The 26151-nt window shown below is 32.5% G+C and overlaps 4 protein-coding genes and 1 long non-coding RNA gene across 5 annotated transcripts; all 5 read left to right on the plus strand.

Moving 5' to 3' along the window:
- Positions 1 to 789, plus strand: LOC133668240 (uncharacterized). The gene has a single exon (XM_062088013.1). The coding sequence runs from the start codon at positions 212 to 214 to the stop codon at positions 479 to 481; it is 270 nt and encodes an 89-aa protein (XP_061943997.1). The 5' UTR covers positions 1 to 211; the 3' UTR covers positions 482 to 789.
- A 1120-nt stretch (positions 790 to 1909) lies between these two features.
- LOC133706212 (uncharacterized) lies at positions 1910 to 2561 on the plus strand. The gene has a single exon (XM_062131692.1). The coding sequence runs from the start codon at positions 2135 to 2137 to the stop codon at positions 2402 to 2404; it is 270 nt and encodes an 89-aa protein (XP_061987676.1). The 5' UTR covers positions 1910 to 2134; the 3' UTR covers positions 2405 to 2561.
- Positions 2562 to 9910: 7349 nt separating this feature from the next.
- Positions 9911 to 12784, plus strand: LOC133668025 (vesicle-associated protein 4-2-like). The gene is made up of 7 exons (XM_062087759.1): positions 9911 to 10242; positions 10878 to 10948; positions 11040 to 11121; positions 11246 to 11364; positions 11962 to 12039; positions 12156 to 12275; positions 12372 to 12784. The coding sequence occupies exons 1-7, from the start codon at positions 9966 to 9968 to the stop codon at positions 12426 to 12428; spliced, it is 804 nt and encodes a 267-aa protein (XP_061943743.1). The 5' UTR covers positions 9911 to 9965; the 3' UTR covers positions 12429 to 12784.
- A 3718-nt stretch (positions 12785 to 16502) lies between these two features.
- Positions 16503 to 18254, plus strand: LOC133668046 (uncharacterized). The gene is made up of 2 exons (XR_009833622.1): positions 16503 to 17909; positions 18002 to 18254. It is a non-coding gene; the product is annotated as an uncharacterized LOC133668046 (long non-coding RNA).
- Positions 18255 to 19137: 883 nt separating this feature from the next.
- LOC133668077 (uncharacterized) lies at positions 19138 to 20921 on the plus strand. Its single transcript, XM_062087822.1, has one exon. The coding sequence runs from the start codon at positions 19369 to 19371 to the stop codon at positions 20695 to 20697; it is 1329 nt and encodes a 442-aa protein (XP_061943806.1). The 5' UTR covers positions 19138 to 19368; the 3' UTR covers positions 20698 to 20921.
- Positions 20922 to 26151: the final 5230 nt, after the last annotated feature.

Consider the following 26151-nt stretch of genomic DNA (forward strand, 5'->3'; position numbering starts at 1 on the left):
GGCTTTCTCAAGCCAAAACCACCAGCTGCAGCCTGTACCTTGTTTCTGGTTTCCTTCAAGCTTACGGCCTCTTGGACTATATAAGCAAATCCCAGTATACCATTTGAACCATCAAACACAAATTCTCAATTACTTCTCATCTTTTGCGACTAAAAATTTCTCCATTTTTTTTGTTGTTCTACTAGTACAAACAAAGAAAGAAAGTAGAAAAATGAGTTCGGCAAGCAGAGCTTGGGCTGTAGCCGCTAGTATGGCAGCTGTGGAGGCCTTGAAAGATCAAGGGTTCTGTAGATGGAATTACACAATAAGATCACTACACCAACATGCCAAGAACCAAGTGAAGTCAATCTCTCAGACCAAGAAGCTCTCTTCTCCAGCTTCTACTGTGATTTCTCGTAAAGTAAGAGAAAATCAGAAAGCAAAGCAATCAGAGGAGTCACTGAGGAAAGTCATGTACTTAAGTTGTTGGGGTCCTTACTAGTTGATTACTGAACTACTAGCAGAGGAACTATATTCATGGATTGGTGACCACAAAGAGGCAACCAAAGAGCTCCAAGGGACACTTGTCTGAACAGAGATCACAAGGCCAACTGCTTCTGGGTCTGGAACCCATCAACGATTATGATTATCTCGACCAGATTAATTTATTATCAGTAGCAATTGTATTTCAATCTATTGTTGTTAAATAAATTGCTAATGATGGGGGAAAATGTTTTTAACGCTGCCAGTTCATATATAAATTGTAAATTTTGAACCTATAATGGAAGAGCTTTGAAAGGATTACTATGATGGAGGAAATCATCATATCATACAGTGGAATATATATATTCTATCATAACATTTATTTAATAAGGCTCTTTTTTGATAAATTCTATTAAAATCTATTTTTGTAAGGTGATAATGTGATTTTTTGAAAAATAAATTACATAGAGAACTTGATAGGTTTTCGCCAAAATTTAACTTAGTATCTTGATCATCAACGTCTTTTTGCGTTTTCAAGCCATCTAGACTCATTTTTTACAACGCAAATCTCACATCAACAGACTACTCATAACTTTATTTCCTTTCAATATTCACCATTAGAGTTGCAGTTCAATAAATTATTAAATTTAAACGTTTGGAGTTATCAATGAAATTTAACAAGAAGACAGTTAAAAAAAATACAAAATCTTAAATAAAAATTGTGATAAATTATTCATTTAAAATAAAGAATTAGGACTTGAAGTTTATTCCGGCCAATTTTCTTGAATCGAGAGATTTAAATTTTCACTATTTGATTAAAAATTATCTTATATATATATATCATATTAAAAATTATAATCAAACTCTTAAAAATAATTTAATATTAACTTTTAACACTTACCAAATTCCATAGAATGAATTCAAAATCAATATCAATAAAGTTTGGAGTAATTTAGATAGAAACAAAAATAAGAGGATAAATTGCTATTTTCTAACCAATAAAAGCCTTTTGTTTTTTTTGTTTTAAAAGTATTTAAAAAAATTATTTTTATTTTATTTTTTTTACTACAAATTAAAATTTTATGTTTTCAAATTGTTTTAATATGTTAATATTAATTTTTTAAAAATATTATTTTAATATATTTTTAAATAAAAAACATTTTAAAACAATAAATGTAGTAAAATCTGCCCCCATTGTTGAGAGTTGAGACCTTGGTTCTGGTGACACATGCAATGAATGCATGGTAATCGACTATTCAAAGAAAATAATTGGATTTTTACAAAGGAAAACCGTGTGTTGCTCATCAGCAACAACTCACAGTACTCTAGCCTTTTCATGATTTTAAAAAAAGTGTGCTTGAGATACCATTTTCTCCAACTTGTAGTTTTTGACATTAATGAAAATCTTATCCTAACACGACCCCACTAATAAAAAACACAAGAAAACATCTCATTGGCTTCCACTTTGCCTAAACCAGCAGCTATCATCCTGATCTTGTAGGCTCTAGTTTTCTCCCAAAGCTTCTGGCCCCTTCTGTACTCTCTATATAAGCAAACCCCTGCTTACCATTTTCACCATCAAGCACAAAAGCTCAATAGATTATACCTCGTCTTCCTGAACTAAAAGAGTCTCCATCCTTCTGTTCTAGTACAGAGAAGAAAATAGAAAAAAATGAGTTTAACAAGCAAAGCTTGGATGGTAGCCTTTGGTATTGCAGCCGTGGAGGCAATGAAAGATCAAGGATTTTGCAGATGGAACTACACAATAAGATCATTACACCATCATGCCAAGAACAAAGTTAGGTCAGTGTCTAAGGCCAAGAAGCTGTCTTCTCCGACTTCTAACGTGGTTTCAAGTAAAGTAAGAGAAAATCAGAAGGCAAAGCAATCAGAGGAGTCACTAAGGACAGTCATGTACTTAAGTTGTTGGGGTCCCTACTGAGGTTGTTGTTGGTTATAGATGACAAAGATCAAACTGTTTGTAGAGTTCCTATCAAAGATTTTGATCAGCCATGATCAGATTCTACTCCAGGACCGTCAATTGTAAATCTGTCAGTTTTTGTTTATTAAATTATATAAATCTTTAATTTGATTATAAACTGCTATTCATGTAAAATAAAAAAATTATATAAATTTTATTTTTCACAACCTATATTAATTTGAAATTGAAAATAAATTATAGACGATTCCTTTTATATGATAAATTATAATTTATAGTATTTTATTAACATTTAATAATATTATAAATATCAATAATATCTTTTTGCGTTGAAATTAGTCCTGAGCTATTTTAAATAGGATATCTGAAATTAAAAAATAAATAAATTAGCGGCGCCCTGAATTCAAAAAGTAATATATATAGCACATAGGAATAGGTGTAGTTAGAGAGAGGTTAAAAAGAAAAGATAAGGAGGGGTGGTGCTTGACAACCATATCACCAGCGTCTACCGTGGATAAGGCCAAGATTTGAGTACGTTATGCACCTCATCATTGTCTTTATTCTGACCGAGGGATCATCCATATCTGTCGCCGTTTGGGAAATCTAATTGTTTGAAGGTTTCTGGAAACCCCTCCTCAGACCTGTCAGCATTGCCGACTGATTTCTCATTCTTCTACCATTGGATCAACACAAATTTTGGGTATGTTGTGTGTCCCTATAGTTCCCATATCATGACCAGAGCAATCGTTCATATTTGAATCCACTAGAGAAATCTTACCGTTTGAAGATTTCTGAACAAACTACTCTCGAAACAGTCAGAGCCACCGGCCTATTTCTCTTTTTTATACCGTTGGATCAATCTGAATTTTGGATATGTCATAAGTATGGGTGTATTACACATTCAGAACGGTGGCGATGAGATGAAACCGTTCCAGTAAAGTGTTATGCACGTTCAACAGTGGCTCGTCAATCTCAGGTCAGTTTTGGTCTAACTCTGATCTAGGAAGATCCAACCGTTAACTTGAGATGATATTTGGATATATTCTGCATAAGATGTGTGTTTACCTTTGTACCGTTGGGATTTGTTATTTGTTGAATTGTTGGTGAGTAATTGTTGTTTGAAGCTCTACCCAGAAACTGTCATGGCTTCCAATTTGAAACCCCAAACATCCAAAGCTAACACCACCCCCTCAACGACTAAACATCCCATAAACCAACACCAAAACACAGCCTCCCCAACGCAGGTTTGGTTTCCAAAATCCCACGAATCAACAAACAATTAAAAATCCCTTTCCAACAGCCACCTTGACCCAAAACAACAACCACCCCCTAAACACAATCATAATATTCCTTGCCCAAAAACCCAGAATAACCACTCCTTTAACATTTCAATGCCACAAATTTACTTTGAAGGGTTCCCAATATGGGCCGATTACCATCGCATAAAGGCTTTTTTTAACATGTTTGGCTATGTACTCAAACTCTATATATCTAGGCGTGTCAACAAATCAGGGAGTCGTTTTGGTTTTGTAACAATAGCATCAAACTTTTCTGATAAAGTTTTGCTAGAGAGTGTGAATGACATTTGATTTGAATGTCACAGACTAAAAGTCAATTTCACCAGACACTCTAAAAAGATTCAAATAGAGAATAAAGTTACCGACAGATCAAAACCCAAAACAACTATAAGAGTGCCTATTAGTGAAAGACATCTCTTTAGCCAAGCATAATCCTCTTAGTACCTCCTATTAGTGAAAGACAATTCTTTAGCTTGTGGCTTGGCTAGTCATGAGCTATACGTTTTGGACTGATCAAGGAAGAGTTTTTCAAAGTAATCTTTTGGTCCAGAAGCAACAGGCAGATGTATTTGTTCCGCTTTTCCTTCACTGAGTACCTCTTTGTAACTTCTTACATCTCTTTCACTAATAGGCACTCTTATAGTTGTTTTGGGTTTTGATCTATTGGTAGCTTTGTTCTCTATTGGAATCTTTTTAGAGTGTCTGATGAAATTAGCCTTTAGTCTGTGACATTCAAATCAAATGTCATTCACACTCTCTAGCAAAACTTTATCAGAAAAGTTTGATGTTATTGTTACAAAACCAAAACGACTCCCTCATTTGTTGACATGCCTGGATACATAGAGTTTGAGTACATAGCCAAACTTGTTAAAAGAAGCCTTTATGCGATGGTAATCGGCCCATATTGGGAACCTTTCAAAGTAAATTTGTGGCACTGAAATGTTAAAGGAGTGGTTATTCTAGGTTTTTGGGCAAAGAATATTGCGATTGTGTTTAGGGGGTGGTTGTTGTTTTGGGTCAAGGTGGCTGTTGGAAAGGGATTTTTGATTGTTTGTTGATTCGTGGGATTTTGGAAACCAAACCTGCGTTGGGGAGGCTGTGTTTTGGGTGTTTTGGTGTTGGCTTGTGGGATGTTTAGTGGTTGAGGGGGTGGTGTTAGCTTTGGGTGTTTGGGGTTTCGAATTGGAAGCCATGACAGTTTCTGGGTAGAGCTTCAAACAACAATTACTCACCAAAAATTCAAAACATAACAAATCCCAATGGTACAAAGGTAAACACACATCTGATGCAGAATATATCCAAATATCAACTCAAGTTAACGGTTGGATCTTCCTAGATCAGAGTTAGACCAAAACTGACCTGAGATTGACGAGCCATTGTTGAACGTGCATAACACTTTGCTGGAACGGTTTCATCTCATCGCCACCGTTCAGAATGTGTAATACACCCATACGCATGACATATCCAAAATTCAGATTGATCTAACGATATAAAAGAGAGAAATAGGTCGGCGGCTCTGACTGTTTCGAGAGTGGTTTGTTCAGAAATCTTCAAACGGTAAGATTTCTCTAGTGGATTCAAATATGAACGATCTCTCTGGTCAGGATGTGGGAACTATAGGGACACACAACATACCAAAAATTCGTGTTGATCCAACGCTGACAGGTCTGGGGGGGAGTTTCCAGAAACCTTCAAACGATTAGATTTTCCAAACAGAGATAGATATGGACGATCTCTACGGTCAGAATGAAGACAATGATGAGGTGCATAACATACCCAAATCTTGGCCTCATCCAACGATGGATGCTGGTGATATGGCTGTTGGAGCACCACCCTTCCTTATCTTTTCTCTCTAACTTTCACAAGTTTGGTGTCACCTGAGTGATCGCAACATGCGTTTCTTCCATATAGTTGCTAACTTCAGGAGGGCTAAAAACCATCTCCTGAAAGTGGTTTATAATGGTTCTGTTGTTGAAGGCTTACCAGTCATAAAAGATGTGGCATTTAGCTTCTTCTCCAACTTATTCAGAAGCCTTGATAGATTTCGAATTGGTTTAGGGCCTGTTGGTTTTAAAACACTCTCGGCTTCTTCTTCAGCTAGCTTAGAGCGAGATATCACTTTGGAAGAGTTAAAGCAGAGTGTTTGGGATTGTAATGGGAGCAAGAGTCCGGGTCCAGATGGTTTCAATTTCAAATTCTACAGGCTTGCTTGGAATTTCATTGTAGATGATTTGTTAGACCTGGCCAAGAATTTCTTCAAAACAGGTAGGCTTCCAAAAGGAGTCAATCATGCTTATGTCCATCTAGTTCCGAAGATAGCTTTCCCGGTTGCCTTCAAAGATTTCATGCCTATTAGTTTGATTCACAACATTTACAAGATAATGGCTAAGGTTCTTTCTAGCTGTCTGAAAGCGGCTATACATGACCTTGTCAGTGAGAATCAAACAGCTTTCTTAGCAGGGAGGCAAATAATTGATGGGTTTTTGGTTGCCAATGAAGCAGTTCATTCCTTAAAAAGATACATAGTGTCAAGCCTTATCTTTAATGTGGATTTTCACAAAGCTTTCGATAGTGTGCAGTGGGATTATTTAGAGCAGGTTATGAGGTATAATGGGTTTTGGTGAAAAATGGATTAATTTGATCAATACTTGCATCTCCACTGCAAAATTATCAGTGCTGATTAATGAATCTCTTTCTAAGGAATTCTTGATGGGCCGTGGGATTCGCCAAGGTGACTCCTTTTCTCCATTTCTTTTTCTAATTGTAGCAGAGGGATTATCTGTTTTGTTTTAAAGAGTAGCTACAAATGATCTTTTCAAAGGTATCCCTTTTGGAGACAACTTTTGCCTTAGTCACCTACAATATGCAGACGACACTTTGATCTTCATGTCTGCTAATCTTCATATGGTCAAAATAGTTAAAAGGATTCTGTTGTGGTTCGCTATTTGTTCAGGTTTGCACATTAACTTCCATGTAAGCTCTTTAATTGGCATAAATGTTGGGGAAGATACTTGTGCTAGTACATATTCAGTATTTTGCAGATTTGATTCCTTGCCTTGCTCTTATCTGGGCATGCCTTTGGGATCCAATCATAAAAGATTGTCTACATGGAAGCCTATTATTGAGAATTTCAGAAGAAAGTTGAGCATGTGGAGAGGTCGTATGCTTAGTATGGCAAGGCGTATTTGCCTAATCAAAAGTGTCTTGAGTTCGTTGCCAGTTTATTATATATCTTCTTTTCTTATGTCGAAGGGTGTCTGTAATATACTAACATCTATTCAACGAAGATTCTTGTGGTCTGGAGTGGTGAAGCAAAAGAAAATTTACAAGGTGCAATGGTGTATTGTTGTGAAAGGTAGAAAAGAAGGAGGCCTTGGGTTGGGTTCTTTAATGTCTAAAAATATATCCATGCTTTTCAAATGGATATAGAGGCTAAGCTTACCAGACCATGCCTTATGAAAACAGGTAACAACCCATTTTTACTCCCCAACTTTCGAGAATGGAATCCTAAAATTGCATGGTCATATTTCCCCATTTTAGAAAGATGTTTTGTCAATCTTGGATCCAAATAGTGTTATCGGCTTAGTATTGCGTGAAAACATTAAATTCATGATTAGAGATGGATCCTCCATTCTCTTTTGATCTGACGTGTGGATAGGATCAAATGCTTTACGTAGCATTTTCCCTAGGCTTTACCAAAATTCTACTATTCAGAATGGTTTGGTTAATGAGATGGGTCAATGGGTAAATGATCATTGGCGATGGAATTTGGTTTGGCGCAGGAACCTCTTATCTTATGAAGAGCAACAATATCATCATTTGCTCTCAATGCTGGAGCCAACGATAATTCGGCAAGGAAAAGATGACAAACTTATATGGCCATGTAATTCTAATGGAAGCTTCTCAGTTAAGTTCTGTTGCACCCTAATTGATAATACCTCCTCTGCGAATGATAGAGTTGTCAAAGCCAATGTTTGGATTAAAAGGGCCCCTTCGAAAGTTCAGGTGTTTCTCTGGTTGGCACTACAGGACAAAGTTAGTACAAGAGCTTTTTTCCATCGCTGGAATGTTTTGTCTGCCACACAAGCTTCATGTGTCTTTTGCAGCTCAGATTTGGAAACCCCAGAACATCTTTTTATACATTGTAACTTTTCTAGGAGTGTTTGGATGAAAGTTTTGGATTGGTGGGGTATCCAATGTTGTTTACCGAGAACACTTGACTCGCTGCTTCTGCAGTGACCCGAAATGGTACATAGCAAATTTCTAAGATCAGCTTGGAGACTAATTTCAAGTAGTACTATTTGGGGTATTTGGTTGTTGAGGAACAAAATTGTTTTTGAAAAGGGAATTATAAACTTGTTTGATTGTTTCTGCACCATCCTTCATCGGGTTGCTATTTGGTTGCATACTCTGGATTCAAATTTCACTTATACAGGAAATGACCTCTTAAGATCTTCTGATGGCATCAAATTGTGATGTAATAAGAAATCTTAGGTAGTTTTTTTGTTGTTTGTTGTAGTAGATTAATTTTTTTTTTCATATCCCTGTATTTCACTTTGGTTATTGGTTTTATGACCTTTTTAATATATTCTCGATGATTATTAAAAAAAAAAAAAGACTAAATCAATATGAAGAATCCCTAAGAACAGCATCTTTGGTGTTCTTAGGGATCGCCTCTCACCTACAAGTGATCATGACCCTAATCCTTATCTTAAATTTCCTTTTCCACTCGCCATTGCTTCCTTGTTGATTGTTATCCTGCCACATCTTTAACTATGATGATTAGTCCAATGGCAAGATCCAAGGGAATCCATCCTTCATTGACCATGTCAAAAGATTTGTAAGAGTAAAGTCACTTTCTACAAAGGTTGTGTGACTAGAACCCAGCAGGCCATCTAGTGCCATATGCGTCTGGTTGGGTTAAATCATTGCCCGCAAAATATTTTGAATGAATCACCGAAATGAAATCATGGAAGAGAGATGCTTTTCTTGCAAGAGGGCCACATGGGAGCACCAGTGTGTGTGTTCCCGTGTTGTTATTTTAACGTTTCCACAAGATCATGTTTCCAACATCATAGAAAATCATGATGTTTTAGATGCTTTCTTCGGGTCTAAAGTCTATTATCCATTCTTTTTAAGATAAAGCATGTATATCAATAAAAAGTAAGTGTTAGGTTGTTTTTTTAAATATTTTTTTTATAGAATTATATATTAAAATAATATTTTTTTTTATTTTTTAAAATTAAATTTTGATAGTTGCATATAAAAATAATAATTCAAAATTAAAAAAAATAGTTGCATATAGAATTATATATTAAAATAATAATTTAAAAAAAAAAAACAATTAGACTGTAATGCTAAACGAGTTATATTTCTTAAAGTAATAAAATTAAAGAGAGTCTCCATTTGAAAGCAAAAGTGACATCCAAGGCTCATTTCAAGCAAAAGTAAATTTTTTAATTTTTCATTGAGACAATAAAATTTTCTTTGGTGTGCATCGTTATATATAATTTCACTCAATGTATTTTTGGAGTTTGATTCTAAAATAATTTTTATAAAGATTCCCCAAGTCTAATATAAATTTCCTGAAAAATATACTGTAAATTAATAGGATATATGGACTGGGTAGATTCTAAAAACCAAAAAAATGGAAGCACATTAAAAAAAAAACTAGATTAGAACGCACGTGTTTGTTATTGCATTAAAAATACTGTTTAAAATACTCTTAAAAAACTTTTTACTTTGATTTTTTTTAAAATGTTTTGATATGTTGATTTATTTTAATATATTTTTAAATAAAAATTATTTTAAAAATAATTACTAAATCTATCCCCCAGATAAGTTTAATTAAGTTTTCATCTGCTAACCTAATCAAACCAAATTATACCTTATGACAGGGTGATCGAGTGTAACTGTGTGTATAATATTACGGTATAAAATATTTTTTAAAAGTATTTTTTATTTAAAAATATATTAAAATATTTTTTTTATTTTTAATATTAATACATTAAAACTTTCTAAAAATATTAATTTAATATGTTTTTAAATCAGATACACCGAAACAAAATTCCAAACATAAGCTAAACACACTCCAAGGGGACCTGCGAGATCAAGTTTAATGATTGTGACAACTAACAATCCATTACTATTATTATTATAGTAAAAATAGAAAATATAACTAAAGTACAAAACCCCCCCAAAAAAATAACTACTCAAATTTTCCATCTTTTAAGCAGAGAGTGAAATGAAAGTTTAGTCTTTGCAAAATGCCTTTTTGGCAAACAAGCACTGGCACTGGCAATGGCAATGCCACTTCTTCTTCAACTAACACCACCACTTCTTCTTCTTCAACATCTTCAAGTTCCATGAGCAGTAATAACAGTAATGGCAACAATGGTTGTCAGCAGAACCAAAGTAACCAGCTCGGAGAGACAAGATCAAGTCTTTATTATTCAACAAATGCAATGTCTTTTGTTACCAAGTCTTTGTTGCCTACTAGAAGAAGACTCAGGCTTGACCCTCCTAACAAGCTCTTCTTCCCTTGTAAGTACTAAGGTTTCGGGTTCTTTTTGTTGTCTATATTCTTTTGGTTTTTGTTCTGTATGCACAACTTGGACTCTTTTTCACTTTTTTTTCTTTAGTTTGTGTGATCTGGGTTTCTTTGTTTTTATTTCAAGCAAAGATATTCTGACTTGTCGATGTTATAGATTGCACAGCTTAGATTGTCGTCTGCATGTTTTACTTGATATGAACTGTGATTAATAGATTCATTTGTTGTTTGTGATGATCTGAGGAGGGGGGGTTAATTTATTGAAGGGAAATGAACTTTTTGAGGATGATAATGTCTAGTCCTTATGAAAACAGATTGATTGTTCTTTAGTGGTCAAAATCAAACAAGTTTAAGAAACCTGATTGGGTTTGCTCATTGTATATCAAAAAGCTAATCATCCAACTTTTCTTGATTAATGTACTTGGAGCTGAGAAATCTTTTATTATTATTATTATTATTATTGGCTTTCACATTTGAAGCTATCATTATACAGATGGACTTGTTTTTCTTGATTGATCTTGCTATTTCTGGGGTTACTTTTTGTGTGTTTCCATTACTGTAAATTTTGCAATGAACTGGATTTGTGTTTGCTTGGTACTTAATTTGTTTCAATCTTATTGTATTGAAGATGAACCAGGAAAACAGGTTAGGAGTGCCATTGGCATAAAAAACACTAGCAAGTCTCATGTAGCTTTCAAGGTATGAATAATCTGTCAACTTTTTTTTTTATCAATGCTTTTTATGTTTATCATTTTTTTGGGAATTATTGGTGATATGATGGCTGTTGCAGTTCCAAACAACTGCACCAAAGAGCTGTTACATGCGTCCTCCCGGGGCTATACTTGCACCTGGTGATAGTCTTATTGCAACTGGTAATCAATATCTCCTCCACCACCTATCTTGTTCATTGTGCCCAATAAAATGATCAGGGACCATGTGCGCTGTATACATTTTGATTTTAGGGAATTATCATTCTGAATCATTACTTGCCAACAGTATTCAAGTTTGTGGAGCCTCCAGAGAACAATGAGAGACTACTGGATCAGAAGAGCAGGGTAAAGTTCAAGATCATGAGCTTGAAAGTGAAAGGAGAAATGGAATATGTTCCTGAGATGGTATATTGTCTGCACCTTTCATCTGATTTTTATTATTGATTCTACATTAAGCTCCTGTCAACATGATTTGATGAACATCTTCCTTTGTTTTGTTGATAAAACTATTGGTTTTCAACATGGTCATAAGCATCATTACTAAGGGTGATAGATTAGTTGTAAGAATTTCTTAAAAGAGAACTCTGGCAAAAAAACAGCATTGTAAGTAGAAAATAAGAAGTGGATGCATCAGTCGTTCAATATGTACTTTTGATAGGCTAGCCTTCTTTGTTCCGACTTCCAACTCTATGATTTGTGAATCTTCAACACTAGTTGAAATGCTTGTCAATAAATGAATTTCAGGATTTCTTGACTGCATTTTCATTTTGCTTCAGTTTTCCTTCATCTGAATCATCTATCAGAATTGTGAGCTCTCTCTATGATTGGCATACGCTAGTTTTATGAAACATGTAGGACTGACGAATTTTGTTGTCTCAATGTGTAAGCTTATTTTTGGTCTGTATGCCAGGAAGAATGCTTCTGATGTTGTGTTCTATTACAAAACAATGGCATTGATCTACACAAATGCTGAACAATCTATGTTTATACATTTTTATGCAGTTTGATGAGCAGAAGGATCAAGTAGCAGTTGAGCAAATTTTACGAGTTGTTTTTCTTGATCCAGAATGCCCTAGCCCTGTAAGTAAAACAGATACATCTCTAATATGTTCTCTGCCTGAATTTGAAAGGAAAATATAAAGACCGAAAACAGGCCTTCTGAATCTTCGAGGAAATTCTGTTTTGTTTCCTTCAAGGCACTGGAAAAGCTTAAAAGACAACTGGCTGAGGCTGAAGCTGAGCTCGAAGCACGCAAGAAGCCTCCAGAAGATGCAGGCCCCCGAGTTGTTGGCGAAGGACTTGTTATAGATGAGTGGGTGAGGTCTTGAACATTTGGTGTGCCATTTATTTCTCCTTTATAACATTGTGGCCTATAAATTTTCCTGACTTTGCTTCTCTGATATGCATTTCAGAAAGAGCGGAGGGAAAGATACCTGGCACGCCAGCAGGTTGAAGTTGATTCTGTGTGAAGATCCTGTTTCCTTGTAAGCACTTGTTTTTTCTTGAGCTGACATTTCCTTCATGCAATGTTGAATGCTTTGCCTCTCGGTCCGTTGATGGAGGTGGACGTGTGATTGGTCCGGTCCTATTAGGGGTGCATACATAAGATTTGGAAAGCAGGATTTATCAGCAAAGCCTGTTAAAAAAAAAGGTAAAATCAAGGCATTTTGTTATGTCATATTAAGCTGTAAGGCACTTAATTATGTACTTGTGCCCTATTTATTGTAGATATGGGATTTTGATTAACGATGAATTAGTTAAATTTGTGTTGTCAAACCATGTTTTTTTTTTAATCAATGTTGCACGGTGCAGCTCGGTTTCTGTATTTTTGCTCACAAGAACAATATTTTTAGTCCTTATGATGTCTTTCATGCTTTAAAATGATAGAAATTTACTATAAATTTATTCCAAAAACATATTTATTTTAAGCTTCTGTATCCATCTCTCAACCAAAACACGATTATATCTTTTCAGTATCCGTCACTTACCCTACTTGTTTACTTTTTGTTTCTTAGGATATTTGAGCTTTATAATCATTTTTATAATCATTAGTACACGTGTAAATTATTTATAATGCTGTCACGTAAAGCATCATAACATTGCATTATTATTTGGATGGTCCATGGAAGTGACAATGGATACATGCTCAGCTTTGCTGCTGCTGTTGTTTTGCACATGAAAACAACCTTTGAGCAGCTGTCCTTTATTAGTATTATTTATTGGATTGACAGCCTGATAGAGGCAAATTTGGCAGCTTAGTTGGAGATTCTGCCTGAGAAAGGGAGATATATACCCTTTTCTCTTGCTGATAAGGCAATGAAGTAGTGGAATTTAGATTGAGATCTGGATTTGGTTCTTGCTTTGTGTTTTGTCCACTGCAATTAAATTATCCTGCTAATGACAGTGATCAAGAACCTGGAATGTGTTGTGCTTTGGACACTTCCTGGAAAAAAGAAGTCACTTTTATCGTGCTAATCCTCCTCATGCCTTGCATCCTTGTGTTTTTGATTGCCCTTAAATACTTTAATAACATCCAAGATGCCCTCTTCTAGCACGAACTAATAAATTAAAGAAGAAATTACATGAAACATGGTTTGATAAGCAAAATCGTGTTGAGAATAAAGGGGAAGATCTTATCTTCTAAAGAACTTGAAACGGGGAAGATCTTGTTTAGATAGATTGATAGCTATGGCCACCAAACGTAGATGTCAATATAAAGCTTTAGCACTATTGAGGGAGAAATGATTATGAATGAATGAATTATTATTATTATTATTATTTCATCTTTTTATTTAATTTTATTGTTCGATAATTTTTTTCAATTTTTTCTTTTCATGATTCATTTTCTAGGACCTTTTAGTCCCTTCACTTTTCTTTACATTTATTTTTGGACCTTTTAGCTTTTAAAATTCCTGTTTACATCCAAAACTTTAAATTGAAGGGCTCCTTTCCATCCGAGATATCTTTATTTATATCAATTTCTCAGCTTCTTGATTTAGTTTTTGATTCATGTAAATATTTCCTTTTTATATTTATTTATTTGATTAAAAGAATGTTTTAATTTTCTGATACATAATGAAATTTTTCTTAAAAGCTAAAAAACGCGTTGCCAATGCTCAAATTCTTCTAGGGACCTATAATTAACATATCATATTATAAATAGTTTGTAGCTTATAAAATATCAGTTATGGGGTTCCAAGACAATGGAGTATTTAGGGACCCTCCATGGGAACGGGATAGCGTTTCTCTCCCAAGTGGGTTGCAAAGTTAAGTGGAACTTTAATCTAAAAAGTTGAAATCAATTCTCCTTGTCCCCGTAAATTGCCATCTAAAGGGCAGTCATGATCTCTATCCTTGAATTTATATAAACTCATTATTAAAGTTGCTAGGTGGACCTCTCTTTGATAATTGACATATCACAATGTAGATTCATAAATTTCAATGGGTTGGTTGAAAAAGTATGATTTTATTTTAAAATTTCTATATTTAAACCTTTAAATTACTAACAGAAATAAGTGAAAATCATTCTTCTTCGTCTTATAAAGTATTGTTTATTAAAATTTCTATATTTTTTGTAATTTTTTTTTTATTTTTCAATATTTAAATTGAATAAGAATTAAACTTCATAATTTTGTTTCTATTTGTTTTATATAAAGTTATCTTAGTCTCATGATGTGAGTCAAAGATTTGACGAGTTGATTCAGGGTTTTTTTTTTTAATTTCATTATAACATTGGATTTATTTGAAATTAAGTTTCATAATTTGTTTTGATTGACTTTTTATTAGTTTATCCAAGTCTTGTAATCTAGATTTGTTAAGTTAATCCGGGTGGACTTGAGTTTTTTTGTCTGTCTTTTTTTAATTGATTTTTTTTTAATTTAATTTTTTTAACATTGAGTTAATTGAGAATCAAGCTTCAATATATTTTTTTGATTTAATTTCTATAAGGTTATTATGATCTTATAATTCAGATAGTAGATTTTACATGTTAATTTAAATTAATCCAAATTAATTTAATAAATTATCATCTAATTTTTTTAAAACTTCATCTTAATTTTTATGTTTGTAAAATTATGTTTTTTTTTTAATTATTTATGTTGCTTCTAAACTTGACAAATCAATGTGGTCACATTGCTTTTGTTAATGATTTCCTCCCACCATGCAGTTAGGACATGGTTAGCCCACAAACTTTGACTATATGGTTATTATCTCCTCTACGATAGAGACCACACCATTGATTTTCTTTTCCTCATCTCCTCTATGATTCCTCCTTGTCTCTGCTTGCTGTTGCTCTTGTGCGATACCTTCTTCCTCTACTAATAACAAAAAAAAAAATAAATTACTTCCCCTTTAATTAGCTGCTTCTACGCAAGACATATTTGGACGGTACCAAAGTTATCTTCCTTTCTTTTTCATTACTATTTGTTGAAAATATATAATGAAACTCATTAAGCAATCTCAATAGAAATGCCTACAGGAAAAGGAAAATGATTTTTAATTTTGGTATTTATAGGAATAAAATGTAATATAATTATTAAACTTGATCCGACGAATGATTTAATTTAGTAATTAGTAGTTAATTAAATTAAATCTAACCAGATTAAATTTAATAATTTTTTTAAAATATCTAAATTAAAATAATTAAGTACCATTTTAGAATTAAGCCAACAACCATTAACTCAAGTAATTTCTGATAACTATAGTATATAATAATTGTAAAAGAACGGGCACTCGGCAAAGATTAAACCAATATGAATCCATCATCATGACTCCAAAAAAAAAAAAACTCCAGCTAGTTCAATCAAATGGCATAGCTTTGGAAGTTTCCCTAGCATCCCTCCATGCTAACACCATCTTTTACCATCACTGCAAGTCTACAATAATTCATCATCCAGCACGTGACATCCCTGCCTGCCCATTCAGACAAAGAGCCATGTCCGAATCTCGTCACAGCACGTGTCCCCTCATCACGTGGTCTAGCAAGTCAAGAAAAAGACAAAATTATCTTAACTTCCTGCGGGACCCCACTTGATAAGAGTGTTGAGCTGGTATTGGCCAGATAAAGATGAACCGTGGGTTTTAGATAAGGTCGACACCTGTTGCTCCCTTTACCTGTTACAAAATTACACTTTATCGTCATTTCTTCTCGTGATAATTCCACGTTTCAGTGAATCATTTTCTATCATTTTATCGAACCCTTCCACTTTATTAAAAAAAATAAAAAATAAAAGCAACAATATATTAATTCTCAAATATAGTGCATTCATTTCCTTTACTTATCATAAGTTAAACAATATAAAAATTAAAATTAAAATTAAATTTAAAATTATAAACACATTTATCCAACATTAATTTTTTTTACAAATTTTATTATAAACAATATTTTTTCCATGGGGAGTTTTTCTTAGATCTTGATAGGTATTCTTGCAAGAAAAAAATTATAGTTTTATACTATTTGAGCTTTCATTTAAACTACACTCATAATATCAAATATTTTATTAAGAAATTATATATAATGGTGTAGTTATTATCGTAAAAAATAATTATACTCATTCAAAATAAAATCTCATTAAAATATATAGAAAAAACACACAAGTTTTTAGACATTTGAAAATTTCAAGGACATCAATACATAATTTCTCGTGATAAAAACTTCACTTCTGTACAAAACATCAAACCTCGATCCTCAGGCCCACCACTAAATGATTCCTTTCCCAAACCACTTTATCAAAGAAAACCACTTCCTGTTTTACAAAAACCACAAGCACTTTTCTCTCTATAAAGCCTCACACCCAGCCCTCCCTTCAAGCACTCAAGCAAGCTTAAAATTCCTCCCACCGTAATTTTTTCTGCCGATAAATCGGAAACGCCTGGAAAATGAGTTATTTGAACAGAGTTTGGGTGGCAGCTACCGTGGCTGCAGTTAGGCACCCTGATCAAGGGTGGAAATCCAACTTAAAATCACTGCAACAAGGTAAGATGAGGGGCTTCTCCCGAGGAGAAGCCACGGAGATCCGGCCACTTGCTGGTTCAGTTGAATCGGATTGTGGTGGAGTTTTTGGGAGTTGTGGATTAGAAGGAGGAGTGAGGCAAAATGATGATTCTCTTCGACGAGTTATGTACTTAAATTGCTGGGGTCAGGGGTGAGGAGATAGCAAGGAGACTCATGTTTAAGAGAGAGGATGATTGACTCGGTGGTGAGAGCGAGTTTTGACTCGTTGAGTTGTGAAGTATTTTAAGAGGAGATTGAATTGACTGGGCGAGTTGGAGTGTAATTGTGAAATTTTATCCAGGATGACAGAGATAGATTAATGTGACTTTGTTAAGAAAAAAATTGTACAGAGCAAGATTTTGTGTTTTTAATGAATATATATTTTATTTACTCTATTTTAATTTTAATTAATATAATGGATAAAATATATTACTATTTGGGATATTTTGTATCTCAAAAAGACATCTCACAGTAATTATGTTTTGATTAACATTCTTTAATAGAAAAATAATCTAATGATTCAATTCTATCTTGAAAATATTCTCTTAAACTTAATAAATAAGCAACTACCTAGTCTAACAAATTTAAATTTAAATTTAGCCACTTAATTATAACAAATTAAATTTAGCCACTTAAATCAAAATAAATTTCATGATGAAAATAAAATTCAGGTGTTTGAAACATATAAATATATACAATTAATTGGAAATAAGAATAATATTTTTGTATAATTTATAATTTGAAACAGAAACTAATTGCTAAAAAATGGTTGACTATAATTATAATATTTTCTGATTGCTGCTGCAACTGATTATTATTGAAAAATTCTAATAGAATCTGGCTTGTCTTTTGATTAGTCCTTCATATTTACTGAGCATCTAATTTGATCCTTGTCAACAAATTTCTTGGAATTCAGTCCAATTACGCATGATGAATTAAGAAAATATTTATTTTAAGTGTAAGCAAGATTTCTTTTAAATATGTGTGGGTCCCTTCTCCTTCAGTAGTGTGCATTTATGTATTTTTATCTTTTCTCCTTTGACTCTTCAGCTGGGAGCAGTCAGTATTATTGTGGCAACATGGAGGCAAGGTTGCTGCTCATGTGGACACTGAGTATCATTGGCCGAAGACTGGAGCCTGCTGTGTGTTGCAGACTCGCAGCTGATACTTCCTTTTCTGGGTTCTTTTTGCTGCTGTGATATGAACTGATACGTCAAGGAAAAGTAGCTCCATTTTCTTCCAATTTTAACTCATCATTTTGCTTGAAAGGGAATACAATTCACTGTGTATTTCTTTCTTACAACCATCTGCTATCCATATGCTGATTTATCAACCCTTAATCATATGAAAATATTTTTTACCATCAAATTGAAAAAAAAAAAAAACCAACTTGAAGGATATAATTGTAATTTTTTACCTCCTCGATCTTGCTAACAAAATGATTAATGAGATTATTAGTCATACGGGTAATTATGATTTTCTTGCCTTCTCCCCCTAACTTCCACAGTATCATCGGCTATGGGAGGGCGGCCCAATTTCGTAGTAGTAATCATCGGCCATTTCCTATTCAAATCAAAGTTATTAAATCTTGTTTGATCCTGATTATGATTATATAACTATGACATGATTATGTGGATTAATTTGATTTAATTTGAATTAATTAAAATAAATTAATTTTTATTTTTTTAATAAAAATTTAAAGTTATATCATTTTAAATTTTATTTTTAAAAATTAAATTAGATTTTAATCATGTTATGAAGATCGAATTAATACTCATCTAGTTTTTTTTTACCCTCTAAATTAAATAACTTATCAATAAAAAAATGATATGTTAGATAAATTAATCAAGTTTAGAAAATATTTAGAAATATAATTGCAGTTATTTTTTAAAATATTTTTTAAAAAAAATATTAAAAAAATATTTTTAAATTTTAATTTTAATATCAATACGTCAAAATAATTTAAAAATATTAAAAAATTTTAATGATTTTTTTAAATTTTTTTTTAACAAAATTCACTCCCAAACACGCTTTAACACTATTCAAATATGCTCTTTCTCACTCATCAAACAGGAAACAAACAAAGCATCAAGTTCCCATCCCGCACAAAATTTCCTTTTTTTTTTTGACAAATAACCCTTTAAATCAAAATGGGAGCGTCTAATAGAAGCCGTTTATGGAACTGTCAGTATTCCACCATGAGGCTCCAACGTATACTTTTTTTCCAACGGTCAAAAAATCTTTAAAACAACACAAAACCCCCCCAAAAATCCCTCATTAAACTCAAATAATCCTTACCTTTTCTCTCTCTCTGTCTCTCTCTCTCAAAAATTCACAGATTCCTTTGAAAAAGGTCAAATCTTGATTTGTAAAAAGAACAAAGAAAACCCCCCCATTTTGATAGGGCAACAAGAAAGATGAGTAGTCTTCAATACCCAGATGGGGTTGATGCCCCAGAAGTTCAAATATGGAACAATGCAGCGTTTGATAATGGAGAATCAGAGGATTCTTTGAATCTTAAGTCTTCTTGGTGGACTCAAAGTCTTGAATCCAATGGAAGTAAAGAGAATCTTAGCCCAGTTTGTGAAAAATCATCTCCTGTTTTTGTCAATTCTTCAAACCCCACCAAGCCACTTCAATCAAATACCAATCTAGTTAACTCACTCGGGAGTAGTTCTTTGAAGATTGGGGTTTCTAAGATGGTGGCAAAGAATGAAGAGATCAAGAATCGTGATGAGAAAAAGATTGATATGGAGATTGAAGAGATTGAGAGAGAGATTAAGCGTTTATCTTCAAGACTTGAAGCACTTAGGCTTGAAAAGGTAGAGAGGAATATATCAAAGACTATTGAGAAGAGAGGGAGGATTGTGGCTGCAAAATTTATGGATCAGAAACAGAGTGTCAAGATTGAGGAACCGTTGATCCCAAGTTCTAAATCGAAGATTAATAGAAGAGGAGTCAGTTTAGGGCCAAGTGAGATTTTATCCGGATCCAAATCAAGGTTATTCTGTGGGAAACAAGACATGAACACTCCTGTTTCGATTCAGAATCGGCGGAAATCTTGTTTTTGGAAGCTTGAAGAGATTGATGAATTAAAGGCAACTAAAGAGAGAGGAAAAAGCTTGAGTGTTAGTCCAAGATCGCGAAAAAATGTGTCCAAGATTCAATTTCCTAAACAGGCTGTTACTACTGTGGGGTCTAGAAGATCAGTGAAGAAAGAAGATGGGATTATTGCTTCAATTCAGCCGAAGAATCTATTCAAAGATGGAGAAAAATCTGTTACTAATAAGAAACCCTTGAAGCCCGGACGGGTGGTGGCTAGTAGGTATAGTCAGATTGGAACAAATCAGTCTAATGGGAATCTAAGTGCTAGCGAGGCTCGAAAGAGGTCTTTGCCGGATAATGAGAAGGAAGATGTTAATAAGAGGAGGGCTTCGCGAGGAAATGGGGCGTGTCAGAGAATGGACAGTGGTAGAGTGAAGAAGAAGTGGGAGATTCCAATTGAAGTAGTGGTGTATAAGGGTGATAATGAAGGCGAATCTCCGCCGACAGTTTCTACAGTGGCTGATGTGTTGCCAAAGATTAGGACTGTCAGGTGTGTTGCCGAGACTCCTAGGGATTCAGGGGCTGCGAAAAGAGTGGTTGATTTGGTTGGGAAGAAACCATACTTTTGCATCGAGGAGGCTGAAGCAGGGGACTCTGTTTGTCAGGCTCTGAGTTTTGCAGGAGAGGATGGCGAGGAATAAAGGGAAGTTTTTCTTTCTTTGGCCACTTTTGAATTGGTCTATTAGTAATTTTTTTCAGGTCTGTTGTTGATAAGCCATAACTCTTGTTAATTGTTATGACGGGGTTAAGGTTGTTTTTGGTTTGGTCTAAATGGGGTTGGAAATTTGTAAGTTTGTAGTCTAATTTCATCGCCATTCCTGATAATATGCAATAATATGATAAGCTTGTCTCTTGCTTTCTGTAATAGTTCAACCTTCATGGCATGGCAATGTGCAATGATTAATTTGTACTTTCATTTAATGATATCATATCCTACACTCGTATATATTTTCAAGGAAAACAAGTACTTTTCTGCTATTCAATTTCCTTTGTATATGATGTAAAGTAGCTTGGCACACGCTAGGCTGTCTTTTGACTATTGTTCTGTCAATTAATATGGAGTTTGCTGGTTGATGCAGGATTCTATCAACTAGTAAAAAGATCACTTTTGTTTTTCCTTCAATTATAGCTATCTAATTAGGAGACTATAATTTCATATATTTAGCCATAATTATGCTAACCATACCTCAGGGACCTTTCCAGGGTCAGGGAAGTAGGTATTTTTTTTTTGTCCGGAGAACAAGGCATTTCCAATGAGGAAAAAAGGAATAATATTTTTTATTTTTTTTTATTTTTAGATTGTTTTGTTTTTTTTTATTTATGTTTTTCAATTGTTTTGTTGTGTTATGTTAAAAATATGTTTTAAAAAAATAAAAAAATATTTTTTTAATATATATTTTTTTAATAAAAAACACTTTAAAAAATAACTATTATCACATTATCAAACATTACCTGAATATAAAACTATCAAGAGTATCTGTTAGATTCTGATGAGTGAAATGCTATCCAATTATAAACAATTGGGTTAATTAAATCATAATATCATTTTTGCGGTATTCCAATTGTTTTGAATGGCATGCTAAGATACTTACTATATAACATGTAATTAGATGAAGTACTGTCATTTAATGATACTACAAATGAAAAAGATCATGGATGTGAGATCACAAGAAAAAGAAACTGTAGGAGATTTTGATTAAACATGTATCCTTACAATAAAAGATATAATTTTCAATCTCATTTAGATCAAACTTAGATTTTTTGAGGTTCTGTTCGCTGTAAAATGATCTTTCCCTACCTTTTGAGGTTTGTACAGCAGCTTTCAAATCTCATGGTTAAAAGAGTCTTAGAGAGATCCTGTTATTACACACACATATATATATATATATATCAGAAACAGAAACTTATAGATATTTGTCCATTCACAATTTTGGTGGAATTGAGATTTGTTCAGCTAGCTATGTTATTCGTATGGTGTGCTCCACCGTACGTAAGAATGCAACCTGTGAGTTAATAATTTTTTTTTACTTTTTATAATAGAAGTGTTACTGTAATTGGAAAATTTTTATACATTCCGTTATTAAATCTTTTAGATGTGATTTGGATGATGAATATATAAATTTTATGAGTTGTTTAGTTTAAATGGAACTATTTATCAAACTTCATGTATAGTTATTACTGAGCAAAATGATGTTATTGAAAGAAAACATAGATACATTGTTGAAACTACTCGTTCTTTTTTATTGTCTGCTTCAGTTTTTAGAGTGTTTTAGGGTAAAGTTGTTCTTATTGATGTATGTTTGATTAATATAATTCTATTTTTTAATATTTCAGATTTATCTCATTTTGAAAAATTGTATGAGTATGCCCCTGATTATTTTTTCTTTAGAGTTTTTGGTTGCACTTGTTTCATTCTTCATCCTCATATAAAATGCAATAAATTTTTCTCTTGATCTGTTATTTGTGTATTTCTTGGTTATGATGAAGGTAAAAAGAGATATCATTGTTTTGATCCAATAACTAAAAAACTTTATGTTTTTCGTTATATTATTTTTCTCGAGCACATACATTTCTTTTCCATTCTATCCATTACTTATAGCTTGACTAGATTTGATCTTATTTGTATAGATCTTTTTTTGAAGGATTCTGATAGTTTATCATCTCAGGTTCCTAGTACCTCAAATACCTCTTCTCATGTTCGACCAATTCGTACTAATTATTCTGCAGGTACTTACAATTTACTCTCCGGCACACCTAAAGCTTCATTCTCCTCTATGATCTCTCCACCTCCGTTTGTGATTCTGATAGTTTATCATCTCAGGTTCCTAGTACCTCAAATACCGCTTCTCATGTTCGACCAATTCGTACTAATTATTCTACAGGTACTTACACTTTACTCTTCGGCACACCTAAAGCTTCATTCTCCTCTACAATCCCTCCATCTCCGTTTGAGATTGTGGATCTACCTCTATGTCAATCCATATGCTTTCATAAGTCCACAAAGTTACCAGATTTTGCTTATTCTTGTTATTCCTCATCATTTACTTTTTGATTAGCTTCTATTCATTGTTTTTCTGAGCCCTCTTTCTATAAAGAGACAATTCTTGATCCTCTTTGACATCAAACTATGGATGAGAAACTTTATGCTTTGCATAAAACATATACTTGAGATTTGATTCTTCTACCTTTTGGTAAGAGTGATGTTGGTTGTCGTTGGGTACTAATGAGTGATACAAAGCTAGATTGGTTGCAAAAGGATATTCTCAACAAAAACAAATCGGCAAAGATAATTTTAAAATGAAAAAAAAGGAAAAAAAACATGCGGGGAAGTTAAAGCTGAATTCTCAACCAGCTCAATATTTAAAAAAAAAATCGACAAAGATAATTTTGAAAAAAGACATGTGGAGAAACATTGCAGCAAAACAAAAATCATGTGGAGAAATATTGTAACAATCCACAGTGTTTTAAAGAAAAAAACTACGAAGCAAAATCGATGAAATTTTCAGTTGTTATTCTCAACCAGATCAATATTAAAAATAATAAAATCGATAAAGATAATTTTGAAAAAATATCATCAAAAATATCATGTGGAGTAACAGTGTAGCAATTCACAGCGTTTTAAAGAAAAAAACTACGAAGCTAAATTCTCAACCAGCTCAATATGAAAAAAATAAAATCGACAAAGACAATTCTGGAGAAAAAACTCATAAAAATGAAAAAAAAACCATGTGGAGTAACACTATAACAATCCACAGTGTTTTTGAAGAAAAAAAATCAACAAAAACAATTTTGCAAAAAAAAAAAACACAAAAAAAGAAAAAGAAAAGACAATTTTGGAAGAAAAAAAAAGAAAAAAATTGGAAAAAAAAACACGCAGGGAAAGTTAAAGCTGAATTCTCAACGAGCTCAATATTAAAAAAATATTTCGACAAAGATAATTTTGAAAAAAAACATGTGGGCAAACATTGTAGCAAAACAAAAATCATGTGGGGAAACATTGTAACAATCCACAGTGTTTTAAAGAAAAAAACTACGAAGCAAAATCGATGAAATTTACAGTTGTTATTCTCAATATTAAAAATAATAAAATCGATAAGATAATTTTGAAAAAAATATAAAAAAAATCATGTGGGTAAAACTGTAGCAATCCACAGTGTTTTAAAGAAAAAACTATGAAGCTAAATTCTCAACTAGTTCAATATGAAAAAAAAAATTGACAAAGACAATAATGGAAAAAAACAAAAAGAATCATAAGAAAATGAAAAAAAAACCGTGTGGGGTAACACTGTAGCAATTCACAGTGTTTTTAAAGAAAAAAATCAACAAAAACTATTTTGAAAAAAAACACAGAAAAATGAAAAAAAAGAAGAAGAAGAAGACAATTTTGGAAGAAAAAAAAGAAAACAACATGCGGAGAAAGTTAAAGCTGAATTCTCAACTAGCTCAATATTAAAAAAAAATCGACGAAGATAATTTTGAAAAAATAATGTAGGGAAACACTGTATCAAACCAAAAACCATGTGGAGAAACATTGTAACAATCCACAGTGTTTTAATGAAAAAAACTACAAAGCAAAATTGATAAAGACTATTTTAAAAAAAATTCATAAAAAAAAACAAAAAAAAACCGTGTAGGGAAACATTGTAGTAATCCATAATGTTTTTTTTTTAAAAACTACAAAACTAAATTTTCAACCATTCAATATTAAAAAAAATCGACAAAAATATTTTAAAAAAACACAAAAACAAAAAAGAATAAAAAAAAGGATGAAGAAAATCTTGGGAAAAAAAATTTTCAAGCCCAAAAAAAAGGGAAAAAATGAAAAAACAATGTGGGAAAAAAAAAGACAAAAAAGAAATGAACAAACAGAAAAAAAAAAAGCATGTGGTGTGGGGAAAGCTACAATACTTTCCCCATGCCTTTTAGAGTATTGTTAATAAACTAAAACAATATTTTACTGTATATGTGATGCTTACATTCATAAAACTCTTTTCGGTGAAGTGAATGAAACTAAAAAAATGGATCACATTTTTTTTTAAAATATTTATTTTCTATTTTTGATTAGCAAATCATTCCAAAAATTATTATATTTAAACTAAATGCAACAGAATTTTATTTGAAAACAAATCTAGGACTGGTTGTTTTAGTTGTAATTAATGTTCCCAAATTTTAGCTTAAATTTTTGTTTTATTATTGAAGATTATGATTATTATTGTTGTTCGTGCATGTTTTTTTTTATGAAAATTAATTATTTTAAAAAAATCTTGATGATTACTATGATATTAGTTAGCAATAACTATCTAATTAGAAAAGGTAATTATTCCCTACAAAATAGAATTTTCAACCAATATATATTATTAATTTTTTCAAAACCATTTTAAATTTGCATTTGAAAATGATCACAAGTTTTTTAAATAATGAAATATCTGTGCTAATGGAAATGGGTTGCAAAGAAATCAGATTTTTGTGAGTATTTGTTAACAGCTCTAACTCTTTTTAACAACTCTTTTTTTTTTAATTTTTTAATAGCCATAACTTTTTAATTTTCTAACACCTCTTTTATTTCTTTAACTATTGTAATAATTTTTTAATTTTCTAATTTATTTTCTACCTAGCTATTAATAGTCTATATATACCATCTACTCTTACAATCAAACATAGCAAAAGAAAAAAAAATCATATTATTATTTTGTTGTGTTTGCAAGGTTTGCTGGTATTTTTTTTTTATATTTGTCGTTGTTTCTGTAACTCTCGTCTTTAGAAGAAGAAGTTGTTGGATCCTGGAGGACAAGTCTTGTGTTGAGAAAATATCTTTAAAAACAGTGGTTATATACTGTCAAAGAACCAATTCAACCCAAAAGCTTAAGTTTTAGGTGAGGCTCCAATATATGATTTATATTATTCTCTAATACACCCCCTCAAGTAAAAGTCATTTGGACTTGAAACTTGCACAAACTCATATTACTTTATGCTTAATTTTTATCAAATAGATGAAGATGATAAGATTCGAACTTGTAACCATTTGGTCATCAAGGTTATAATAATATATCAAAAAATCAATTTTGTTTTTTTTTGCATGCATAAAATCAACCGCG

Source organism: Populus nigra, chromosome 11 (assembly GCF_951802175.1).
Source record: "Populus nigra chromosome 11, ddPopNigr1.1, whole genome shotgun sequence".
Lineage (NCBI taxonomy): Eukaryota > Viridiplantae > Streptophyta > Magnoliopsida > Malpighiales > Salicaceae > Populus > Populus nigra.